The following is a 23,377-nucleotide window of genomic DNA, read 5'->3' as shown; positions in this document are numbered from 1 at the left end:
TTTTAATATTACTGCTTGTGTTTATGAGCGTTGATTCACGTGCTTTAGACGACTAACAATCAATTGAATAATATTTATTAATTGGTTTAAACGTGTAATTATTATTCGAATAAATTTAATTTTGTCTCACTACAAACTTCGCGCTCAAAATTACCTTAAAAGCTTGTAAAGATATAAATTGTTATTATTTTGTATTTGATGAACAAAGTCCCATGTTTAGTGTGAATGAAATATAAGGCGCGTCGCCCCGCGTATAACTTTAGAAGTAGGTTCTACGGTAGAAGACGAACGTAGCGTGGCGTAGAACTTACTACGCCATGCTGGTGCCGAATGCCGATAAACATGGGATTCTGTGTTATTGAAACCCGGAGATCTGAAAAAGACGTCGACTATACGTGTCATACTCGTTTAATAGCTCCATGGATTTATATTCTGTATAACCATTAAAGCTAGGCCTCTAACGACCTCAATAAACGTAAATCTGTCGTAAAGCGGCTAGAGAAAACAACATCTGGGGAAAATACTGGACTTCCTTCATTTAGATGTAGCGTCAATATTGTCAATAAAACCTATACTCGTATGAACTTATAAATTTAATTGTTCTTAAATCGTAGTGAAAGCTACCTACTCTTATATTTTAGTGTCGTTATTTCACATTTCTTGTTTGATATAAGCTTCTGTTTAACTAACTAAAGAACTGTGAGTAAGTAAGATATATATGCAGTTATTTCATTGCGATGTGATGGTATAATACCGTAAACTTTAAGTCGTAAACTTTTTACTAAGACCGCGGCATCTGTAAGATGCGAAAAGTCTCGCTCCATTTTATCAAACATCAGAACTCCATAATTCATACTTTGACATATTTTCAGAAGAGGTCGCTGATATAAGTTCCTATAACACGAGAATATTCACATTATGTCGAGTTTTATTTATTATTTTAATTCTGATTTAAAAAAAAAACGTTCTTCTTTAATTTAAATTATTACTATAAATGAAGTTTTTGTACGAGCCAAGGTGTACATTTTGCTCACTCAGGCATAAGCCTGCGTGGTGATTTCCTAAATCACAGGAGTTACGCCCCGAGAGTATCGACACACGTAAGTACTCTCTTCAACTGTTACATTGCATCCATTCGTTTTATAGCAATTAACATTTCATTATTTCGCGTTATTCTATTGTTGTACGCGAGAGGTTAATATAGAGTAAAAATAAAAACCTTTATTATTTAATCACCGGTTGGCGCCGAAACCGTACAGTTTTAATGCCTAATCTAAGATATTTTAAATTTCTACTTATCTCAATATTATAACAGCCTGGGACATAGGAGTTATGTAGTCAAATTACGCCAATATAATCTTATTATTTTTTCTTTTTCGAGCCCCTACTTTTTAGTTGGTATTATTTTGAAAATCACGCAACGGTAATATAATAATAAACAATGGGTGAAATTGATTTGTAAACATAGTTAATAGTTATATCTTTTCTAGGTAAACGAAAAGATTATTGAAAGTATCCTTGGTGTAAGGATGTTTTGGTAATAATAACAAAAGCTTCTTCTTCTTAATTATTTATTAATATAAATAAAATAAAATCTCGATGGCAAATAAAGCTATACATAAAGTGACTAGAAATATTTACTTTAGTTAATAAATTAAAATAATAATTTAATGGTATTAAAACGTAACAAGTTAACTTATTTAATTTTACTAAGTATTGCAAATTAAGAAATCAATTATCTTAAGACACATACATTGAGAACTTTTCTGAATATTTACAATCTCGGTTATAACATAATCAATCTCTGAATTCAAAAAATATTTCTTAAAATCCTTAAAGTGACATTATATGAAAATATTCTCGTAAATGTATTATTTTAATATTCAATATAAACTACATATTATATTGAAATTGAAATGTTAAAGCGTTTTGACAGTTTTTTTAAGTTGTCTTTTATGTGATTGGAAGTGGTGGTCTCATCTCAAGTGTCATTTACAAGTAATGTGGCTTATTGTGGTCTTTCCCCGACGGTTCTTTCACGGAGGCCGCCCAATTGACCCTGGCGCAGTGGGCGTTAGGTGCTGCAGCGGCCGCCGGAAGGCGGTTCGTTGCGGTGCTGCTTCGAAATGTACCCGTGGTGGCCGTACGCATGCTAGACGTGTTGGACTTTTGACGCAAACCGTGCATCTGAAATTTTGTTAGCAACGGATTATTGAGTGAAAGCTCAGATGATGACAATAAGGAAACTTGCAGCAAAACTTGAGATTAACCCATACGTATCAAAACTTACATGGAAGTGAGTACTAGAGTGTATGTTACCAGGGTCGTGGCAGAGCAGCTTGCGCAGTGACCGTCGAAAATTTCGAGTCATCAGGCAGTAAACGATTGGGTTGATGGCAGAATTCGCGTGACCTGAAATTATGCTATTTAAAAATAAGGTTTAATGGAGACTGCCATAACGCTTAATGGGTGAGCGATTCGTGGCTTTTACTCTCTTATAAATTCTACTCTACCAAAATTATAAAGCAAAACGGCATCAGACGGTTCAATCTATTATTATAAGCTTAATTCATAGATATATATATATATTCTTTTTTTATGGTAAGCATAATTCATTGCTGGACCCTGAAAATCATTAGACATGCTGATCTACTTTGCAAATTTACCTCTTTATTCTTTCTTGTTTAATTTACAATTAATCTGGTAAAGTAACCTGCTAGTAAGGTGTAGGGCATGAGTGGCGCAACTGCATCCGGCTGCACGGCGTTGATGTCTAGCAAGAGCTGCAGGATGTTGTAAGGCAGCCAACACATCGCGAACAGCACAGCCAGGAGCAGCAAAATCCACGCGACGCGCTTTCGCTCGCGCACCAGACGAATGCGCTAACGTCAAATACACTATTTACGATACGATAGGAGAGAAATATATCTAAAAATAATTGTGTCTCGAGAGTAATATAATATTACAAATGAAACGTCATTAATAATTAAATAGTCCGTTTACTTGATTCTTTGAACGATCTCATGCGAATGCCCCTTGTTTGTGAACCTGGAGTTCGCGTCTATTTTAGATTCCGAGTGATCTGGCTGTAAGTAATTTATTGGCTTTAAACGAAATATTGCATGTTATTGTTATTGTGAATACCAGCAATAAACATTTTGCAGGTATGGGATTCCTGCTATTTAGTTTTCTTCGGCAGTAGTACTTAGAGTGAATCTATTGGTATTGTAATAGGTACGTAATGAATTTATTTCCAAGTACATTTTGTTTTCACTTTAACTGATGCAGTTCATTATACGAGAGTCTCCGCACATGTAAATACATAAAAGTAACAAGAGTTTTGCAGTCCATCCACCACTGATGAGGTTTTATTTCAATTCTCGTTAAAGCAATTAAGTAGTTATCATATTAAACTTGCATTTTAGGCCGGGAGATAGTGACACAATACTTGGTCAAAAAAAATTGATGGTCATAGCGCTGGTACCGGCGACCCAAGCGCGTGGGCGTTAATCAAAGTTGTTAACCTGAGGGGGTGGCGAATGTATACAATGTTATTTTAAATTTTAAGATTGTTTCCGTTTGAACACAATCGTTTGTTTGAACGACTTGTATGGCATATTTTTTTCCTGTAAGTGCCACTATTTATGGTTATAGTTGAAGTATAGAATAAGTTTATCTAGATTTGTTTAAAACCACATATTAAATTCAAAGAGATTTTTGCGCTCACTGATGCACGAAGTCCGAACCTCTCTTTACGTCAGCGATTTTTAATAAACTGAATTTGCATTTACGAAATGTCATCTAGGGCACGAGCGAATTCTACTGAATAATTAATTAATACGTTTCACATAAAACCCACAGTATTAGTTTGAGAATAGACATCGGGATCAGCAAAGAAACAATTATGTTTCTATGGAATAAATATGCATGTTTAACGAAATAAAATTGAACATTTATTGAAACGTTGCTAATACATTAACAAAGGTTGCTAATGTTTATTGCCTCGGGTGTACTTTGGTTGCGTCGGGACCACGATGTTAGTGTTACTTTACCTAGCTATCACATATTCATGATCATGTATTGAAGTTACGCCTTTCTTGCTAAAATTACATATTTCAGCATACTAAACTCTGAATTACGATATACTTTAGTGTGTATATTTTCTATTTCCTACAATCAATTACCTTGTTTCATTTTTCACTCTCCTTGTCACTTACAATACGTATTTGAAAGAATACCTGTTGACTGTTGGCACTGCCGGCGCCCTGATCGAACGGAGGAAGGACTGAGCAGAGGCGCCTGCCCATCAGAGAGTACGATATCACCACTATACAACCTGCACAGAAATTAGTAATAATTCAAAACAAGTTAAAGACAATAATCGTTGAATAGATGAAAAGCTAACACAAAAACTTTGCTTAATATAATTGAAACTTTCTACAAAATTTAATTCAGCTTTTGTTGAATTTTACGCTTCTAGAACAATGAATCTACTTTTCAGTTTAAGTTTTTAAGTAAAACGACGTCTGCATTAATTATGATAGTATTACGAGATAGGGGATCGGATAGAAACGCCGTAGAAATGTTCAAGGATTTATTTGAAATTAATCAAAAAGGATTTCAATCGCACTAAAACATACAATTTGTGCACAGAAAAACCACATTAAGAAAAATATGAAACACTGACACTAATCACCACAATTACGCTCACTTCACACTTTCACAGTACTAGATGGTCTTTTCATCTCTTCGATGAAATCGCCCTCAAAACCGAACTCAGTTAACAGCTCAGCCCGTCTGATGACTTCTGCCAGCTCTGTTTGAATTGGCTTTGACGCGCTTTTCATTTCTCTTTGTCAATTGACTGGTCATCTTTCGAGATTTTTACGGTCAGGAATGGGACAGTGTAGCTCGATTTAAGAACGAACGTGCTTTGGAATGTTTAGAATGTCCTCGAGGAGGTTCTGATCCTCTCTTTCGCATATAATTCCTTATCCCAAAACCTAGGTAGTTCACTCTAGAATGTTCCTTCATCACAGAGTATACCAGCAGCCCTGAAAACGACTCAAAACAAGTTTCCTGAAAAATGAAAACAATTTTTGTGTGTGACATAAACTATAAAAAAACTTGGATTGAAATGATGAATCAATCGTTCTTAAGTAGAAGAAAATTCTAGAAAGCGTTCATTGAATTTGTCTTTGCAACACTGGTCTAAAAGTAAATGCGGGCCTTTTTTCAACTAATTTTGCCTAGATTCATATGAATATTTTTGAAGAAGCATTTTTTAATTTTTACTACAGCAAGCATAATCATGAGGAACTAACCTGGAATAGCGTACACGAGAACGAAACTGAAAGTGCCGTAAAGCTCCTTGCGAATGGAGTCCGGCCACTTCTCCGTGCAGAACTCCACATTGCGTTCAACCCAATACTGAGGAAATTTAAAATCATATTTATCAAACTATTTATAATATTATTTATATAAATAATAATAATAATTTATGTTAAATAATAGAATTTTACTTTACTATAGTATAATAATTAAAACAAGTAACGACTTTAATGAACAGAACATATGCACAATAAAATGAACTTTTGAAAATGGCTAACGAAGTCATCATCTAATTATAATAATAATTCGTTTATTTACAAAGATAGAAGCCATCTTGTAATTATATAGACAGGCATACCTATTAATTAAAATTATAGTTATCGACTTGAGTCTAGTTACAGACAATGGCTAGAATTGGAGATGATATTATTATAGTAATATCATCAAAATGTGACCCAAGAGATATCAAAAATTACCGGCTACCCTACCCTCAATACATGAAAAATATAAAATAAAAATGCAAATCGAGTAAGCATGAAACAAACATATCAAAGAGGTATGTAAAAAACGAAGATGGACATTAGGTGAACCCAAATTACACCAGGAACTATATAAAAGTGATTATGACCTCAAACTAAACTGATGAATCAATTTACGCCCGAACCCAATAGCTAATCCACAATCTCAGATTGTTTTCAATCTGAGATCAGACCGTGACAGTCGATCGATCTCCTATCTGCATCTCAATAACCAAACCATACGAAGACAATTCATTTGTAGCGATGAAAAGAAAGCAATCTCTCCGCTCTTTACACTCATATTTGATAATCAATATAAACCAAATAAGGAAATAAACCCTACAAATAAAATTAAAATATATATGTTTAAAATATATCAAATAGATTTTTAATTATTTAAAAACTGGTGTAAGTTAAAATCTTAATATAGGATATTGGCACAATTGAACTGTTATTTTGATACAAAGGTAATCACATACACTGATCATACCTACCATAGATAGTTATATCGATAGGCGGCTATTACTTATTTACTTATTTAATTAAAAAGTACATTCCGTCGGTTGGTTATTGATCACACTTTTATCAATATTTGGATTAACATGTCTATCTCAGATGGAAAAAATGGATTGAGATATGTTATTGGGTTTGAGCGTTAGAGTTCAATTATATCGTTATTTACTAATTAACAATTGTATATAATCTATCGGATTTATTTTGAATTAATGATGAAAAAATGATGTGTGTGAATTTGCATGAATTTTTGTGAATCAATGTGTTTTACAGCCACTTGACATAAAGTCACACAGCTTACTCTTGAGCCATGTCACACATGAAAATAACAAGAGTCAATGCAATATAATGAGTTATTCGGCGCGTCACGTTTCTCACACGGGCCTAAAGGCGTGATCAGTCCACGGGCTGCGGTCACCCGGAGAGCCGCTTGAGGGATTACCTCATGAGGACCGACTTTCCTCTAATTAACAAGAAACAACAACAATTTACCAAACGCCTTTGTTCTAAACGTGCCAATATCATTTCTCTGCAGTCATTCACGAAGCAGTTCACTCGAAAGAGCAGACAAATTAATCTGTACTTGAATTTCAATTGTTTATTTTGGTAAAATATTTTATGGAGACTTCGCTTTGAGATTCCTTTAATGAGACGGCTCGGGTCTAGTTATTTATCCCTCGAGTAATGCTTTTATCGTGAAATTGAAGTTTTATTATTATTTCAAACGCTTCTTGTTCATAAAATAAGTTTATGATACTTTACCTTTTAACGTTATTTTATAATAACAAGAAATCCTGTTATACATAATGTACAAATCGAAATATGATGGATCTGCCTATTAAGCGATACTGCATCGGGTCTTACAAACTAGTTAGTAATTTTGTCATTATAAAGATTTTTCATAAGTAAATAGTACTATTGTTTATAACCAAAAATAAATACAGGTTCGTCATGTATTCCTACTTAATTAGCACCCAGGCTTAGTGAGGTAGCATATAGCTTGGTAGCAGGGGCGCCGCATCGGGCGGTTCGGTTCGAACAAACGATCTTATTCAACATTATATTACATAGGTATAGAAGAGGGATCACTTCCTATTACAAATTATTAAAGTTAAATATAAAAGCAGGTAGTGGATCTGTGAATAATATGTAATAATTCGTGTATACAACCAAAGTTGTAAACTCATCACAATGATTAAGGTTCAATATTGATTCAAGTTAAAAGCACTCCGTTTCATGGTTTCAATTCGTTGAGTATGGAGATAATTAATTCGAACAACTTGACAATAAATAAGTTTGAACCAATTAAATTATTCCTCGAGCTTCGGTCCCTACATATTTAAACTTTCAGGTTCCTTAATAAGGTCTTCAATCGCCAGGTCAGCAAGCGACGACATCATTCGGCAGTATTTGTCAATGAACATTTTTGAATTGTACATAATATTGATTCCAATAGATTCCAATATGAGTACTTGAATATAACATTAATCAAATTACACGTTTAATTAATTTATCGTAACAATAGAATCCTTTGACATCCTCCAGGCTTCCAATTTAAAGTTCCCACTTGATTACTTTAATTTAAGCTATGTCAATTTAATTTGTTTTTATTTTATTAAAGAATTCTTAAACGCCTCATTCGTGTTGTTCATTCTTCGTTTTTAATTTAAGCTGGCAACAGTAAAGATAAAGTAATTCCTGATAAAGCTGAGCTCGTAGAGATATCAACTTACTCTCGGCAAACACAATCACAGCCCCACGGGACGCATTTTATGTCTGTGCTAAACTGAAAGATATACGAAAACTAAGTTGTTCAATTTTTATTAATCACATTTCATTATTTGAAGTCCAATGGTATTTTAGGAATTTGTCTTTCTCTTGAGTTAATTTTTTTGTTACTAAATTATGGAGATTTTATCATATATTTACTTATTAATTCTTATACTACTAAAGTATGAAAATAAATAAATTTGATTTGACATGTTACTGTCACTCATTGTAATCGTCAACTAAAGTCTTCAATAAAACTTTTATTGTACGATAACACAAAGAAAATATCCTTATATAAATCCGTAAAAGAAATAATTTCTCTTTGTTTTTCCAATTTATACGCTTTTTGGCTCGTACTTTACAATTATTGTCTCAATTGCTCAAATAAACTGAAGCCGGATTATGTGTCGCAGAGTTTTGGAAGACGGAGAATGAAAGTTAAACGTTGTATCACGAATAAGGATGGCCGACAGACGTCTTGCACCCTGCCCCGAGCCGAGCGACGATTTATTTAATTACCCAACAAAGATGTCTCTCCAATCGAAACTTAACTTAATAGAAAAATCTTTCATCCATTAGAATTGAATATTTATTCAATTTCCAATTATTTTAAAAAGGCGTTACATATTTTTATTTAAAAAGTTTACAAGGATTTGAACTTTAAAAAAAATGGTTGGGATTTTAAAGGCTATTTATATAGCAATAGTTACAAATAGTTCGATTAGTACCTTCAAGATATTACCTTCATCAGGATCAGAATGATAATTGGTTGGTCTACGACTGGTTCATTTGTTCAGTGGAACGGGAGATTTAGTGTGTAGAATTACCGATGCGTTACGTGTGGTGAGCAACACTGGCACGGTCTCCCGTTGGACGGCAGCAACGGCGAGCAATGGAGCAAATATGGCTAGCGAAACCATCCACAGGGCCACCAGCAATGCGCACGCGCCTCGCCGTGACGGTAGCCAAGCCGCACGAACAGATTGCGTCACCGCCAAATATCGGTCCACGGACATCGCTGTTATCGTGAAGACCGAAGATGAAACCGCCACGCCTAATGAACAAACATAATGAATTGTTAGTATAAGATGTATCTTCCCGAGTGAGTTAACCGTGAAGATGGTACAAACTTTCAATTAATTCTAATTCAATATTGTTAGCGCTACATTAGCAATGAGACATAATTTTTTCGATTGTAAAAAGATATCATCAACATTGCTTATTACTTTTACGATTGTAAAATAAACTTTGTATGTATTTTAGGATTGATGTTCTAAACCAGTTTTTATGGATGATACGTTGCGCTTAGAAATTGGTTGTAATAAACGATCAAAGATTGTTAAAAATAACTGAAACATGTATAAAACTTAATTTGTCCGAGTGGCTCGAGCCGCCTTACCCTTGGTAAACCGTGACTTCATAGAATTTTTAACTTTAATTTTCCGTTCACGCTTCAATTCATTTTTAAATAATTATTTCGAGGGTTAATTTTAGCTTTCTAGCGTTTTAAATTATAAAAACGTCTACAGAGTTATACTTTAAAATTACGTTGGAGATATTTTACCAAGTACGATGAATTGCCGGCATTAACACAATACAGCTGTGTCCTGTAATAAAAAGGTTTTTAGGCCTCGTTTCTCGCAGGTTTTAAATGAATCGAGAGGGCTGCTTTTAATAAAATATTATGTAGTACGGTTAAGTTTACTTATGAACCAGAATCCTGCTCGCAAAAGTAGAAGTGGGTCTCTGTGGGCAAACACAAACCTGTATTCGTGTAAGTAACTAGCACTAATTTGTATTTCTAAAGTTACACACACACACAGAGTGGCATAAGACATTACCTTGCAGAAAGTTTACAGTTTTGCACATAAGCTCTCCAAAAGGCCAAAGCAGCGTCACAGACTTGGAAATCTGCACGGGCATACAGAAAAGAGTCACCAACAGATCCGCCACCGAAAGGTTCACCAGGAAAATATTAGTCACGCTGAAAAAAATGAATAAGAATTAGCTCGGTGGTATTATTGAAACATATATAATATATATATTAACCACTTTCAAGAATATGATTCCAGATTCTCTTCGAGTTAGGCGTAATAATAATAACGAGTTTGTATTGGTGGTACTCATAGACTACGTTCCCCTAATATATATATATATAATTGAGTATGTAATTCGCGTGAAATTGATTTTATCAGAGCATGCTATTTAAGATCAATGAAATTGGAAACTTTTTCTGAAAGTTAATTGATAAACGCGCTTTACTTCTTCATTCTTCATTCAATATACCAAGTATTAAGGCGCAACGTAATACGCTCCCAGTCGATTCACGAGACTCCCAATTAAGTAAGAAAGCCTTAAAATAAGAAGGGAAAACAAGAGAGGTTTGTCGCTCAATCAATTGGGAAATTAACGAAGTCGACCGGGGACTAGCTCTGAGAGCGTCACGCTCAATAGATATAATTAACGTTTCTTTTCAATCTCTGCTCTCTTAAAATTATATAAATACAGTAATTCATATATTTCTCATATTCTACCCAAGATACAACAATTTCTGACTTACTTACATAAGCGTTGTTGCTCTTTAAGTAGGCGCTGCGTTCTTTTTTTTATAATTGTATAGTTCCAAAATAGTTGTAATTGAAAGTGAAGTTTACGCAACTGCATTCCATGCTGTTTAGATGCGATTAAACCAGACTTTATGAGTACATGTAAAGTTAATTATGTACTTATATTTGCCCTAAGGAGGTAAACAAATGGCAGCTCAAAAGTAAACTGACTAATTGGCCAGTAAATACAGCCGAGACGCAGGGAACGGTCTTCTTCAGTTCAATGTGAACACACTCACAGTTACATTCGCTGTTGTAACCTATTCAATTTAAAATATATAACTGGTTTAATCATTAAATAAACACAAATACCGTAAATATCAAAATGGCTCGACTAAATAAACCCACTAAGGGGTTTACGCTTGGTGCCTGAAGGATTAAACCACATTACAAAGTCCTTTACTTAAAACCAAAAGAGTTATGATAAAAACATACAATCAATACAAAAACGAAACGAATATTACACAAACAGAAAGAAAAACTCTTACAGGTAACATAATGTATACTTAAGAGGGGTTGGTCGTTGGACCATCAATTAGTTAATGGCTTAACATACCTATGACCTGTCGAGGCAGGCAATTAAGTATTCAAATTATTATTATTAAGTAAACACCAAAATTCTAATGCGAGGACTTCTTGATTATTTTAGTCCTCCTTAGTCCATTCCATGGCACCACTCTGTATGGGATTACTTTGTGTGGTGTTAAGTTTTAGTGCATGACCTCCAAAATGCTTGTTTTCGTTTCAAATTAAGATATCAATTATGTGAGGTTCACATTTCAAATCCATCCATCATTCCACCAAGATCTATTTGTGTGTTTACAGGTTTATGTTGTCGTTGTTCAAGGGTGTAGAATTTTCAGCCATATTATGTCCTATCTATCCTATCCCTCGTCTTAGGTCATCCGTCACCTTCAATCAGTCTCCGCAAACAAGCGTGATAAAATATACCCAACGTTGCGTTACATTAATCCATTGTCTCTAGGTTTCATATTTGTTATGGAAAACATTCAAAATAATGAATCAGTGAATAAGCCATCTTTATATCCGCTTATGCGGATTAAGTTAGTGAGTAAGTATATTATAAAATATTAAGTATATTGTAAAATGCGATGCTACTCAATTTACAGAGACGGGCAAATAACAAATTCTGTAAAATGATTTTTTTATATAAATAAGTGGCCAGAGAAAGAGATATGGTAGTCTGTATACATTAAGGTTTTATATTTACCAAACACAAACGTACTTATTTGATAATAGTGGTATTTCATACAAGGTCATAATAAGGTATGAACTAAAAACGGAACAATAAAGTGCAGTATGTTACGTTCCTTTCAGTCGAATGAGTTTGATAAATCATTATCAAACTCTTTCAAGTATCAATTTTAAATCAAAACTCATACAAAAGGAAAATTAAGGCTTCATTGTAATATGACCAATTGACCACATTTGGTAATCACTTTGACCCAAAATTACAAGACAATCTCTGCAGTTTTCCCGAGTTGCTATTGAGCTGAGCTGCTTTGATTCTTATTATCCAAACCACTACTTTATATTGTTGGTTATATTCACCATTGTCAATAATTAATTCCAACTTAACATCTAGCAGTTGAATATATTCGTGCATCACGTAACATGATGCAATTGTGATTGGGGTATTACTTTTTAGAGTTACACTAATTTGGAAAAGCGTTGTAAGAGAATTTAACCAAATCCGTAACTAAATGAAAAACCAATTAAAACCCGCATCAACTTTGGACAAGCAGTTAATTTGATATTGAGAAATGACGAGCCCTCCGGGGTATTTAAGGCAACCACATCCATACTTAAGATACGGGTTTCATTAATCGATCGAAATCATCAGATTACTATATCGAAGAAAAAAAACCATTATACCATATTGCGAAGTTAGTATTAGGTGAGGTTAGGCTACGGAAAGTTCTTAGAACACTTAAAAGATTATAGTTACCAAGTTTGCTTTAATTCATTTAATAACTTAATAAATTAGATTAATTTTCCAAAAACACACTCGTGTATCTTGTACAATATTAATTCCAGAGGTTTTATGTGTTTGGGACATAAATGTAATTAATAATTTTTAATTTTATTTTATTTACTGTACACTTTAACACAAGACATCATTATTTACACTGCTTACTTTTACTAATATCATTATTTTAATTTTCTACTAATTTTTTGGCTACTAAGGCGCAAACTAGCTGCTGTGATCTCTAGCAGAATGAATAGCGCTGTGGAACAGTCTTCTCCTCAGCAAAATGTTGAGTCAGGGAAAATAACAACCACAGCACACACGCATTACACGCTTCAAACGTACCTTGTTCTTTAAAAGAAATTTTTTTTAACTCTCTCAATTCTTTTATACTTTTTTGATTATTGTTACTTTGTGTGTTCCTGTGTATGTGTTTTGTTAACAATAAATGTTATGTTTGTATCTGTGTCTAATACTTATTAATGTTCGATATTTAACTTTTTGTCGATGAACAATATCGGAAAGTCCGGAGCGAAACTACTGCTGTATTCATTGCATTTTGCATTGCATTTACAAGCATTAGGTTAAGTCTAACGCCATGTTAGTAATTAAATGATTCCTTCAGTCGACCGACGACGTATTTTATAGTATTCTTAATACCGCGACATTTTGTATTTACCTATATGCTTTTCTTTTCATAATATTCATCTTTTACAAAACTACTTCTCATGCGAAAGCTAAGACAACAAGTTAGTGTAAATTTAAAAAATGAAAAAAAAATTTGAACCAGAACAACCAACTCATTCTATGAACCAGATTCCAATTCATAGAATTTTGACTGATAATCCTTCTTAAGTAGTCTAAGCTGATAATCTCGCTCGGGTGGCGCTCACATTTTTTTTCTCTTTCACTCTAATATTTATCATCTTCAACTGCAGGTAACCCTTATTTGCGGCTAGATTTATATAGGCACCCATATACAATAATTAATAGAAAAAAATAGCTTCAATTTGATATATAAATAATAAATGTACGTTATGAATTTATAAATGTATCGAAATCATACCTGTTTACACCTGGCTGAAGTGCGGCCATTGGATCAACGAGACCCGTGATTTTTAGAAGATTTTGTAGAATTCATGTGGAAGATATTTTATTTAAATAACAAGTAAACGAAAAAAAAATCCCAGTAATCAATTCAAAATAATTTAAAATACTAGCCGCTAAATTTTGATAGGCAGTATAGGTATACATTTTCCTTATTATAAATATACATAAAAAATTGGTATTTAGCAAATAACCGATGAGCGAAGTAATAGGTACTGCAGCCGGATCTTAGATCATATAGATAAAGGCTTGCCGTCTGACAAAACCATTGACACCTGCTCGTATCGCAACTTATTTAAAGTGAAACTGTGTTAAATTATGAAAATTTCATCGAATTAGGTGTATTTCTTTAATCGACCACATAGTTCACACTTTATTATATTTTCTTAGTAATGTGTCATCTACTAAACCGCTTTTTTAAAATATGTATTTGCTTACCCAATAATATTAATATATATAAGCCAGCTTGTCAGCCATATCTACCGTCAAACACAAACTATTATGTGCTCTATTTTATCGACCCTTTTACAAACCGACCAAATTATTTGAAAATTAAATTTGTAATAATCGTCAGCCGCCAGAGGTCGGCGTCACAGCATGTGTTAACTTTTTCATTACGCGCTGCGTCATCATCAATCAATCGATTATACGCTATAAAGAAAATTCGACAGATTCGATTTTCAGATCGCTCTAGTCTCTGAGAAGTTTTCGGTCGTCGATGAAGCAAGTTATTTTTTCCTCTCCTCTCTGGCCTATAGGTCCAGTAATTGTAAGAACTACTGACGTCGTTATAAAAGATATGAGTTTTATTCTCTCGAATATCTTGTTCCGATTCCTAATCCTTTTACACACTTTTTGGAAACTCGAATATAATTACCATAATGTTTCCAGTAAACGATTAAATATTGATTGAATGCTTACTTGCTTACTGATCTTAAACTCGACTTGAGTCAGTTGGAAAACAATTGATATTGTTTAGTAACAACAGTGTAAAAACATTTTTGACAGGAAAATAATAATGATTAAATTTTTAAATTAAAACATTTTGAACCCGAGCCATACATCTTACATCTAAACAAATGTTTTAAGAACAATCATTCTATCAATGCGCTTATAAGCATTGAGATCTGAAATAAAAATATGGATAATTTTTACGTTAAACTACATAATTACGCGTATAACATTTGATCTATATACTTCTGGAGATTCATCTGGTAAGAAAACATATATTATTAACATTGAATCTATGTTTCATCGTTCATTCATTAAGTGGTACCGATTCGCAAACATATAATTTGATAACATTAGAGATAACTTTGAGTTCGTGTGTAACTGTTCGTACTGATGAACTTCAAATTTCAAACAAAACAATACTGAATAACTTACTGCCGCATAACTTTGTCATACCTAGACACTCAGGAGTTATTTAATTTCCTATTTTATGGTACTATATTGTGATTGTGCCAGTTATTTACTTGTGAATTGCTTTGAAATGAATTTATGTGTGAAATCTGTATCAATGAAAATAAATAGACGAATTAATTCTACTTACTTGGAATAAATTTTAGACACTGAAATTACTAAAAAGACGCACCTGTCTAAAGAAGTCTTCTGGCGTACTTCTGCTTTTTTTTACCAGCGTGAAGTGTCTTTTAACAAAATATATTCAATAAAGATATAGATAACTCTTACTTAAATCAGTGATACATTAATATCTAAATTATACCTAATTTGTAAGTATCATCGTACTGTATCATCCGATATATTGAATAGGGCCGAAGCGGGTGTCGTCGGTGCTTTTATCAGGTACAACAATGACAGTCCTTCTTGGTTTTATTGTTATAAAACACTCGAATCGGCAAGTATAAAAATTAAATAAACTAAAATATAAATAGACGGGGCACATGTGTGGACAGAAAAGTGTATTCAGAAAGCACGAAACTGATACCCAAGAAAAAGTGGAAAACAACTGGTTGTAATAAAGTTGGACAAATGAGGGCAAATGGCGGGATTTATGGGCCTTCGCTAAAAAACGGCACAGACACCTAAAAAAAAGAAATATAAATATAAAAGTAACGCGCATTTAAACCTGAAATTTTTTGGTCATCAACGCTAGTTATATTATATTTAAATATATGCATTTCATACCTTCACACACAGTAAAAATGATTAAAAATAAAGATTGTTTTATCAAAATGTCCGTGGATTGCGAACAAAAACATTGCAATTAAAACAGAACATACTTATGTACGACTTAGATATCATTCTAATCACTAAGACGTGATTAACTTCAAATAAATATAAGTAAGTGTAAAAGTATCTAAAATAATTTTCTATTATTATTATTAAACTTGCAGATTTTTAGTGTAAATTTGAAGAGCTTCGCAAATGTACTTTAATTTTTCTCTTTTCAATAAAATATTATTATAATATGTAACCTAAATTCCAAAAAAATTAGGTTTACTTAAATGTAAAGCAAATGGTCGACATACTTATCCATATCTGCTATGCTTAGATTATTCGATTATTCTTAGATATTATTGGGCACATTCTTCACAGATGGTGCATTAATAAAATAATAGCGAGTTAGTCGCTTTATTCTGACATAAAAATTAACGGCGATATAAAAAGTAATGTGTTACAGCGCCATATTTTTGGATCTGTTATATTATGGACTATTATTTGCGTTTAATACTCTCTCGTTCATCAGACGTCACAGTCGCTCAATGAGTATTCACAACACCAACGTTCGACTATAGCTTCTACTTGATTAAACAATTGTTTTTTATCTACAAATTAAAGTAAGGAATTCCCTCAATATATGCTGATTCTAATTGAATTGTTAAAAAATCTTGGAGGTCACGATACCTTCATAATATTACGTTATCCTTATTTATTCACACAATCTTATGACTAGGTACTATTATACTCTAATAGACTATACACTGAATGAAAGCAAAGTTTTAATCAAAGTAGTAAGTAGGTAAGATTTCTCATCTCTATAACAAGCCCTTAAAGAATCTTAAGTTAATGATGTTCATTGAAACCAACTTTGTCCGTGAACTTCTGCACTCGAGCAAATAAAAACGAGGCTTTTCTAGAAGCAAAGCTTCAAACTACCAACAAATTAACTTTGCTTCACTGACGAACGAATTTACAAATAACCAGTACCTTCAGCTACAAGTAAAATTAATTCTTTATACTATATTTACAACTACGTAAGGTTATATTTGTATCAACATTTAGTTTTAATTTTTTTGAGTTGATCAGTATTATTTCTTAATATCTTTTTATATTGAAATAAATTTAATTTAAAAAGTTCGGCAATAACCCATAGTAATGAACTAGAAGGACTAATCACGAAACATTGAGGCCATCTTGTGAATGTGATTGTGACATTCGTTAGCTAATGCAAAAAAATTTACGACATTTTAATTAGTTGTTACTCTATTAATGTTTATCACCTGAGCGGTGTTACACGCGCGTCGCGTCTCGTTGGCTAAAACTTGTTCACTGAAACAATTTATAAATCGATTTCGCTGTTATTAGATAATATAGAATACTTTACACACCAACTTATATTTTTATCGACGCGAGAACTTCTCCCAACAATCAATATCATTCCTGTCTTCAGATTATCTTAATTTAGAAGTGGTTACGTAAATTTTCGTTTACTAACATGCTATAAAGCAGCTTACTATAAATAAATTATAATTTAAACATTACATTATTATTTTACACAATTAAACCGCGGAGGCAGGCCAATCGGACTCAGCATAATTTCATTTGTAACTTTCCAAAACGACATGAGAATTTAATGTTATCCTACGGTTACATACTTTTACATATGTTTCCTGTTTATTTACTTATAAGTAAACATGGCTTGTTGTAAATGTTATGATTTTATGTTTAATTTAAATAAAAATTAGCAAGTTAATTCCACTTTATTTTTAAGCGAATCGAAGACCGCCTGACTCGGTTTTCCAGCGACAAACCGTTTTATTTTTATTTATACATAATAATATGAGTGTTTTGTCGATTTTAATAGAATATAGAGCGCTTTTAGCAATTTATTTATTTTAAAATGTGATATTATGTATACATATTGGTTTTTCAAGCAGTGTTAGTGTAAGCTAAGAAAACAATTATCTGGAAATCCGTTTTCAGTCATGTCCAGCACTGATGATGAAATGATTCGCCAAAAGGAATTACGTTTTTAGCGTGTAATTAGTTTTTTGCTGACAAGAAGCATTGGATTCGATCAACGAGTGCCTCCATCTGCAGTTTGCTTAGAATAAGATAAATAATTATAATTATACTGAACGATAATTATTGTTATGTTTGAATTGATATCAACGACGTTCGATAAATAGGAATCGATTAAAAAACCGTCTGAACAAATTCAGAGCTTGGCCTCAACAAGCTATCGGCCAGGTCTTACCGTCATATCTATTCCGCCTGAGTCCTTTGTAAGCCCCTTAACGTCAATTCATTGCCCCAGGCTCCTGTTCTCTCTATAATGATTTTCTTGCCAACATTCGAATAGGTAAAAAGTAAATTCTGTCTTCGTGCGCAAGGATGAAGTTAAAAATGATTCGCAATTGGAAATTTTGTTTCTAACGTTTATGAATCAAATTAATTTGTATAATCATTTTTACAAATAAGTTTAATTCATAAATCATCTACTAGAATGTATATATATATTATTTTTATTCAATCCATAAACAGTAATAAGTATTATTTGTAATCTGGTAACAGTACTATTCAAGGATTATTGAATATTCATCTGATCAGATGAATAATAATGCATTTGTATCGTAGCATCTTTACAATAAATAGCAAACAAAAATAAACATACTCGGCGATTTATTGGTTGAAGTCGTTCTGAGATGCTTTTGGCTCTCGTAGCGGTAAACAAAGACGGTGCCGAGAACTACTTTGGTAGAGCCAAAGTGGGCCGGTCCCACATCGGTATTATTTTACTGCACCGGATACATTTTGTGGGGCTACAACCATTTGGTTGTACCACACCAATTTAAAATACTCACGTTCACTTATTAAAATAATACCAACGTAATATATTTAAATAAATTTAAAGTGAGTAATCTTTAAAGTGATTGATAAAATAGAAAGTTCTAAATCCATTGGAAGCCCTAGAGATGGCCGGCGCGGGCGGCTGCATCGTGTCAGGGGGTTGCGTTGCAACAACACCGCACATCACGCATTCGGTGTGTTTATGCTGCCGCTCTTTTTATTAAAAAATGGTACCTACCCAGAACCATATATAAGTAAAGAAATAATCACATTTTTTAAATTAGATGTTTCTTAGATTAGTTTCTTCACATAATTAAGTATCTATTGTGTGTTAACTTATGTTTCATTTCATTTTGAAATGACGCTAGGTCTGTTTGTCTAAGTATGTATTAGTGATTTCAATTTGAATATGAATATTTTTTGTAAGTTAATTTTGGATTGATTATAAAATAATAAGATAAATGTGATTATCAATTGACAAACACAAAATGTTGTTTGTTATTAAAATACATATTTTTGCAACTCATATACGATGTCACTCCTTCATATATGGAATAGTGGTAAGGTATTATTGTTCAATTGTAAATTAAAACAAAAGGTACAGCGTATATTTGTATATGTCAAACTGATCATAGGCAATATCTACCCACAAATACCCGGAGACACGACAACAACTCATACGTAGGATGTTCATTAAGCCCAGTCAAGTGGAAAAGTCGATACCTGTATTATTTGCTCAATTGACAAATCACCTGACGACAGACAGATATCTCAGCATATCACGAACCAAATCAAGATGAGCCCGGCATGTTTTTGAAAGCCAATTTTATATTTAGCATAATTGATCAGTAATATAAATGTATATTCGTACATCAATAGTAAATAAGTAAACGTACGGAAGCATACCGAAATTATAATACAATTTAAATATCCGTTTGTAAAAACGTTTATGAAAACGCTTGAATCGAAAAATTGTGGTGGTCTAATTTCTTCAAGAGGTTCCTTTGAGGTAGAACTACAAAGAGCGACGTGAATCCGGTACATGTGTACGTGTCAGACGTTTCTAAACTATACAATATTATTTAAGATAGATGGAGAGTAGAAATCAAATGAAATTATATTTTCCCGATATACATATGATTCTAAAAAGGCATATGTGCGGTATCGACCTGGTTTGATTAACATCCATCTCTATGTTTCTGTATATAGTTAGTTTCCTCTATTAATATTGGAATATTTCTATAGCTAATAATCGTCGTTTAAATCTATATAAAATCAAGTACGAAACTTTAAAACGCTATCCGCAACTAGTATGTGACAACATAATATTTAACGCGTGACAAACCAAATTAATATAATAAGAAGGTTGATTGAAGCCGCTTGAAAAGGTAAAGTAATCATTAGCCATCCTTCAGTTTAATTGGTTTAATAAGTAACGGTACGAATTAATTTCACTGCCTCGAAATATAAACAAAAAAAGATTTTCGCTACAAATAGCATCGTCTGTTTTATTGGGCAATTCCATTAGCTCGGTAAAATGCATCGTAAAACTCATCTATTAAAATATATGAAAAACATTGAAAGCTGACCACGTGTATCATCTTAGCCTTACTGACACCATGCTTTATTTGTTTCAATGATTGTTGTTACCAAAGATTTAGGTACAGGCTGCGAAAAATGACAAGGAACTCTCTTAGATACAACTGCATAATTTGTTACCGTTGCTCATTCTTAATGTTTTCCTCACTATCGTGGAAACTATACCAATCAAAACAAAAGAGACTATTGAGAGAGATTCCCTAGGTTTTCTCACGGTTCTTCTTCAGCGAAGGGCTCGTCGGATCGTTGTCAATCTGCTCGATTTTCTCTCTATATGCATTTTATACACAGTGGTCACGTTTCAACACCGTACAAGCCATATTAGCTTCAGATTTCACCCACGTATTGCATCGTGGCTCTTGATTTACCATAAGATTAATTTCATATTAGCTCGTAACGAAAATGTATGTATTTAAGACGCATCTAAATGCAAACAATGATTTGATTGACATTTGCACCATATACCACCACCATTGGATGAACCCACGAGAATGTAAGTGCGTGCTCCTATTTCACCATGCCTACTGCTAATAGAGGACAAATCTTTGTTTTTAATTTATTATATTATTCTTTGGAACATGGTGCAATGGTTGCAGCTCCTTACAAACGTTGTGTAAAAGAAAAAACTTGGCGAAAAAGTGGCGGAGACTTTATTGCTAGTTCTTCTTTTCGGTTCTACGCCCTTAATTTGAGAACTGGCAGTAAATGCAAAATTAGAAGCTTTTAATTATTTCGTTTTTGACGTTCATAAGTGTACATTATGTTACCTACATGAATAAATGATTTTTGAATTTGAATTTGACTAGTACCGTTACCGTTTCTTCATGAAAAAGCGATGTCCCGTTTGTAATTCATTTCATGTTCTTTGAGAACTTTGACCAGCACCAGAGCAGTGTTTGAAAAGTCAAGTTTTGGAGTAAATGTTTTATCCCCAAAACCGTTTATAACAAAACCCAAAACAATGATTTGATTTATATCAACAATAGTAAAATAACGATAAATATTTTTAAGAAACTCTAAATTAACAAATGCAAACATAATACACCGAGAGCACTATCACCTTAAATTTAAGATATAATGTTGTCCCACTAGGTAATTACAAAATATATGCCACTCTTTTACTAACCATCTCTATACTTACCTAATAATTTACCAACAAAGTTGTTTTGGTTGGTGGTTGGGTAGATGGTCCCGTTACGTAGTTTTGCTTTGTGTTCACCTTTAATAATACCACGATAGACCTAAATATTTTAAAATAAAGAGACTTGATGACAAGATGCATGTTCCGCCAAATATGTCGAGAACACTGCCGTCCGCAGAAAAGCTTAATAAAGCTTATTAAGAGCAAGTTTAGTTACGTCAGCCTGTGATTGAGTCTGCAAACTGAATAGGTCCTTCCAGTGCAAAGTCTGTTTAAATACTATACGTATTTGTATTTTGTTTCTTCTAACGTTGCACTATACTATCTATTGAAATATGGAGTGACTGACCTCCGCATGTATTGGAACTTGATGACGATAAAGATTAGGAGTGTGTTGGCGCCGAGTGAAGCGACGAGCACCACTACGTATAGTGTGATGACGAGCACGTCCGGCCGATGGAACACGTCCAGCTCTGACCCCGCGTCCATCCCGTCGATCCCTATCTCTCCGGCGATACCCGAAACCTGTGTCACTTCATGCATCCCTCCTGTCGGTCCTGTCGCCACAACATCAGAAGAGTTCAGACGTTGTCCCTGCTCCATCACATGAGCTCGATTGCTTCACTAGATAAGTTTTTGTTCACTTCGTTCATTGAATCCACAATATGCAGAAATTGAAGAAGATGTACGTCTAAATTAAGATATCTCATAATATAGCGTTGAGAAAGATAGCAATTACATAATCGAGAAACTTGAGAAACTGAAATTATACGTATAAATATGCAAGGTATAAATAAAACCTCTTGGAATAAGCTACCATGTGAAAGTATAGGATTTTATCTTCTACGGAAGAGGTTTTAATGGCTAATCTCATCCATCCCATACTTGCTTAATACTTTTAAAATAAAATTAAAACATTGCTGTTAGACAGTAATTTTTTATTACTTAACGTTTTAATAGCAAAGCATGAATTTAAATATTTTTATTTTCCATCTTAAATATTGGCTTAAACGTTGTATGTATGTAAATAATAGTTTAATATAAATGTGTCTATTATAGAGGCATACAAATGTATAAATACACGCTCATAAAAGTATTGTTAAACTGGGAGCAGACGAATAAAAATATATTACATACCAAATGCCTGATAATTACACAAATTCTTTTGTTTTATGAATATTTTATCACTTTAAACCATTTTGGTGTATCAACAAATTAAACCGATTTTTTTTGCGGAATATTTATTATTTATCACATTAGCTTTACTAGAAGGCCGGGATAGGAATTCTTAGATTTTTTTAAGCTGAATTCGTAAAAATAATAATGTAGCAACGTCTAAAAAATTCATTTCCCTTTAAAGGCTTATATTATATTGTAGACTTATTTTTCAAGTTGTCTCTAAATATTTTTATTTAACAAATTTTCATCGACTAACTATAAAGATACAAAATTAGTTAAGTTTTATTATATCTAAAAATGGTAAATGTATGAATGGTTATTACTTTATACCGGAAAGATTAAATCGTAGTGTGGAGAGCAATGGAATATAACGCGCACCACTCGACCACTCTGCGCTACGCTCTCGCGATAACTAAAAGACTGCCGTCTGCTCGCTGCCGTGCCTATGTCAGTGTGGATTGTGCCTTGTGGCCTGACTCATATTCCCAGGGCCGGTTTTACGAAAACATAACGATGTAAGTAACTAATTAAAAAGTATATGGGCTGTGTACGGTTCCTGGGTCATTGGGTGCATGACATAATAAAATAT

General features: G+C 33.2%; 1 protein-coding gene across 5 annotated transcripts; it reads right to left on the bottom strand.

Moving 5' to 3' along the window:
• Positions 1-1,723: 1,723 nt before the first annotated feature.
• On the bottom strand, positions 1,724-23,194 carry LOC110997881 (neuropeptide FF receptor 1). Of its 5 annotated transcripts, none has more exons than XM_022266235.2 (9): positions 23,112-23,194; positions 21,959-22,369; positions 9,974-10,116; positions 8,960-9,186; positions 5,325-5,430; positions 4,239-4,336; positions 2,714-2,882; positions 2,291-2,412; positions 1,724-2,187 (listed from the first exon to the last, which is right to left on the bottom strand). In XM_022266235.2, the coding sequence occupies exons 2-9, from the start codon at positions 22,210-22,212 to the stop codon at positions 1,993-1,995; spliced, it is 1,314 nt and encodes a 437-aa protein (XP_022121927.2). In that variant the 5' UTR covers positions 22,213-22,369; positions 23,112-23,194; the 3' UTR covers positions 1,724-1,992. The 5 variants fall into 5 exon arrangements, with proteins under 5 accessions (XP_022121927.2, XP_022121929.2, XP_022121928.2 ...); XM_022266237.2 differs by having other exon boundaries at positions 21,959-22,300; positions 23,112-23,187; XM_022266236.2 differs by having other exon boundaries at positions 23,119-23,187.
• Positions 23,195-23,377: the final 183 nt, after the last annotated feature.

The sequence above is a fragment of the Pieris rapae genome, chromosome 19 (genome assembly GCF_905147795.1).
Source record: "Pieris rapae chromosome 19, ilPieRapa1.1, whole genome shotgun sequence".
Taxonomy (NCBI): Eukaryota; Metazoa; Arthropoda; class Insecta; order Lepidoptera; family Pieridae; genus Pieris; species Pieris rapae.
This window is presented reverse-complemented; position numbering and strand designations above follow the sequence as displayed.